The sequence below is a fragment of the Hevea brasiliensis genome, chromosome 15 (assembly GCF_030052815.1).
Source record: "Hevea brasiliensis isolate MT/VB/25A 57/8 chromosome 15, ASM3005281v1, whole genome shotgun sequence".
Lineage (NCBI taxonomy): Eukaryota > Viridiplantae > Streptophyta > Magnoliopsida > Malpighiales > Euphorbiaceae > Hevea > Hevea brasiliensis.
The window spans coordinates 50,190,310-50,192,152 of NC_079507.1; the positions used below are offsets into that span (position 1 = coordinate 50,190,310).

The window sequence follows — 1,843 nt, forward strand, 5'->3', positions numbered from 1 at the left end:
TTGAAACATTTTTATTTTGCGATCAAAGAAAGTCTCAACAAATTTTCGAAACTTAATAAATGTAGACAGTACATCAGATTTTCGTTTGAGACAATATAACCATGAATATTTGCTGAAATGATCATAAAAAAGAACATAATAACGATTACCATTAATAGAAGGAACAGGGGAAGGACCCCATACATCAGAACAAATAAATTCAAGTGGAGCAGACGCATTAAAAGTAGACAATGAAAATGGTAAACGATGTGATTTACTAACACAGCAAGATGAACATAGTTCTTTTTTATTGGAAGAAAAAATAATTTTATTATGCTTCAAGGTTGATAAAACAGCTCCATCATGAGCATGTCCCAGGCGAGAATGCCAAGACCGGAAAGAAATATGATGCATAGCAGCAGTCGGAAGACTAGATGCTGAAAGTTTATAAAGACCTTGTTCAACTGGACTTTTGTGAAGAACCTTCCTCGTGGGGATATCCTTGATAAGAAAACAGTCAGGAAAGAACTCAAGTGAGACTTGATTATCATTTGTAAAATTTAGAACGGACAGCAAACTAAATGGAGATTGAGCAGAAAACAAAATATTGTTCAAACGAAAATCATGATTATTGTTCAATATTGTACTGCCTACATGTGAGATGGGAATTGTATTACCATTGCTTACTGTAACTTCATCTGGTCCTGTATATTCAGAATCAATCGTCAAGTTTCCAAGAGATCCTGTAAGATGGTGTGTAGCACCAGCATCAACAATCCAAGGCTATGGCTGTGCACCTGTGAACCTGAAGCAGCATTCCAAGCGTGAGCCGAACCAACAGGAACCGAAACTGTATGATAAGCTTGTGGTGGTGGCAAAACCGTTCGGCGTTGACTTGGACATTGTCTGGCAATATGACCCGAACCATTACAGTTATAACAAGTAGCAGAACTGAAAAACTGACCCTGAGATTGCTGTGGTTGAACAGTAGGCATCTGATAATTCTGAAACCGACCACCACTCTTATCGCCTCGATTACCTCGACCACCACGCCTTCCACGACCATTCGAATTAGAAAACCCCATCGCAGGCGTTGTAAGCAACGCAGTCATTGGAGAACTAGAATTTTCATATTTTTTCTGCTGCAATTCTTCAGACAACAATAAACCATACAATTCGTCATAAGAGGGCATCTGCAGTTTCGCTTCAATGGAACGCACAAAAGGACGATAGTCCTGTCCCAACCCATCAAGAATCGCTCCAACAAGATCATCACTTGAAATCGGATTATTAAGTGCAAGAAGTTGATTACTAAGGGATTTTGCTCGCTGCATATAGACTTCAATCGAGTCTGTATTACGTTCCAAATGATGAATTGCGTGTTTTAAATGACGCACCTGGGCAGTATTCCCAACCGCAAAACTCTGCTCTAATCGCGTCCAAATCTCTAATGCAGATGTAGCACCAACTGAACTCGATAACAAAGCTTGAAGAGAAGCGTGAATCCAACTCATGACGATCGATCCTCACGAAACCGGATAGTATAAGGGATTGGGATTAGAATCGAGCGGTAGGATTCGGTGGAACATAATTTTTGTCGATATGTTTATCAAGATTATAGCCACGCAATAATGGTAGCATCTGTGTCTTCCAAATAACATAATTGAGAGGAGTAAGCTTAACATGAATCTGATTGGAAACATTGGGAATAGTAGTCAAAGAATTTGAGATAATCGAAGAAGAAGAAGAAGAAATAACAGCAGGAGAAGGAGACTCATCAAGAGCAGACTCTGTAGACATGATGAAAAATGAAAAAAAAAAAAAAAAGAAAGAAAGAATTAACAAGAAAGGTGTTTAAACCCTA

At 38.7% G+C, this 1,843-nt stretch overlaps 1 protein-coding gene across 1 annotated transcript; it reads right to left on the bottom strand.

Moving 5' to 3' along the window:
* Nucleotides 1-748: 748 nt before the first annotated feature.
* On the bottom strand, nt 749-1,493 carry LOC131174050 (uncharacterized). The gene is made up of 2 exons (XM_058137088.1): nt 944-1,493; nt 749-885 (listed from the first exon to the last, which is right to left on the bottom strand). Exons 1-2 carry the CDS (start codon nt 1,491-1,493, stop codon nt 749-751), a joined length of 687 nt encoding a protein of 228 aa, XP_057993071.1.
* Nucleotides 1,494-1,843: the final 350 nt, after the last annotated feature.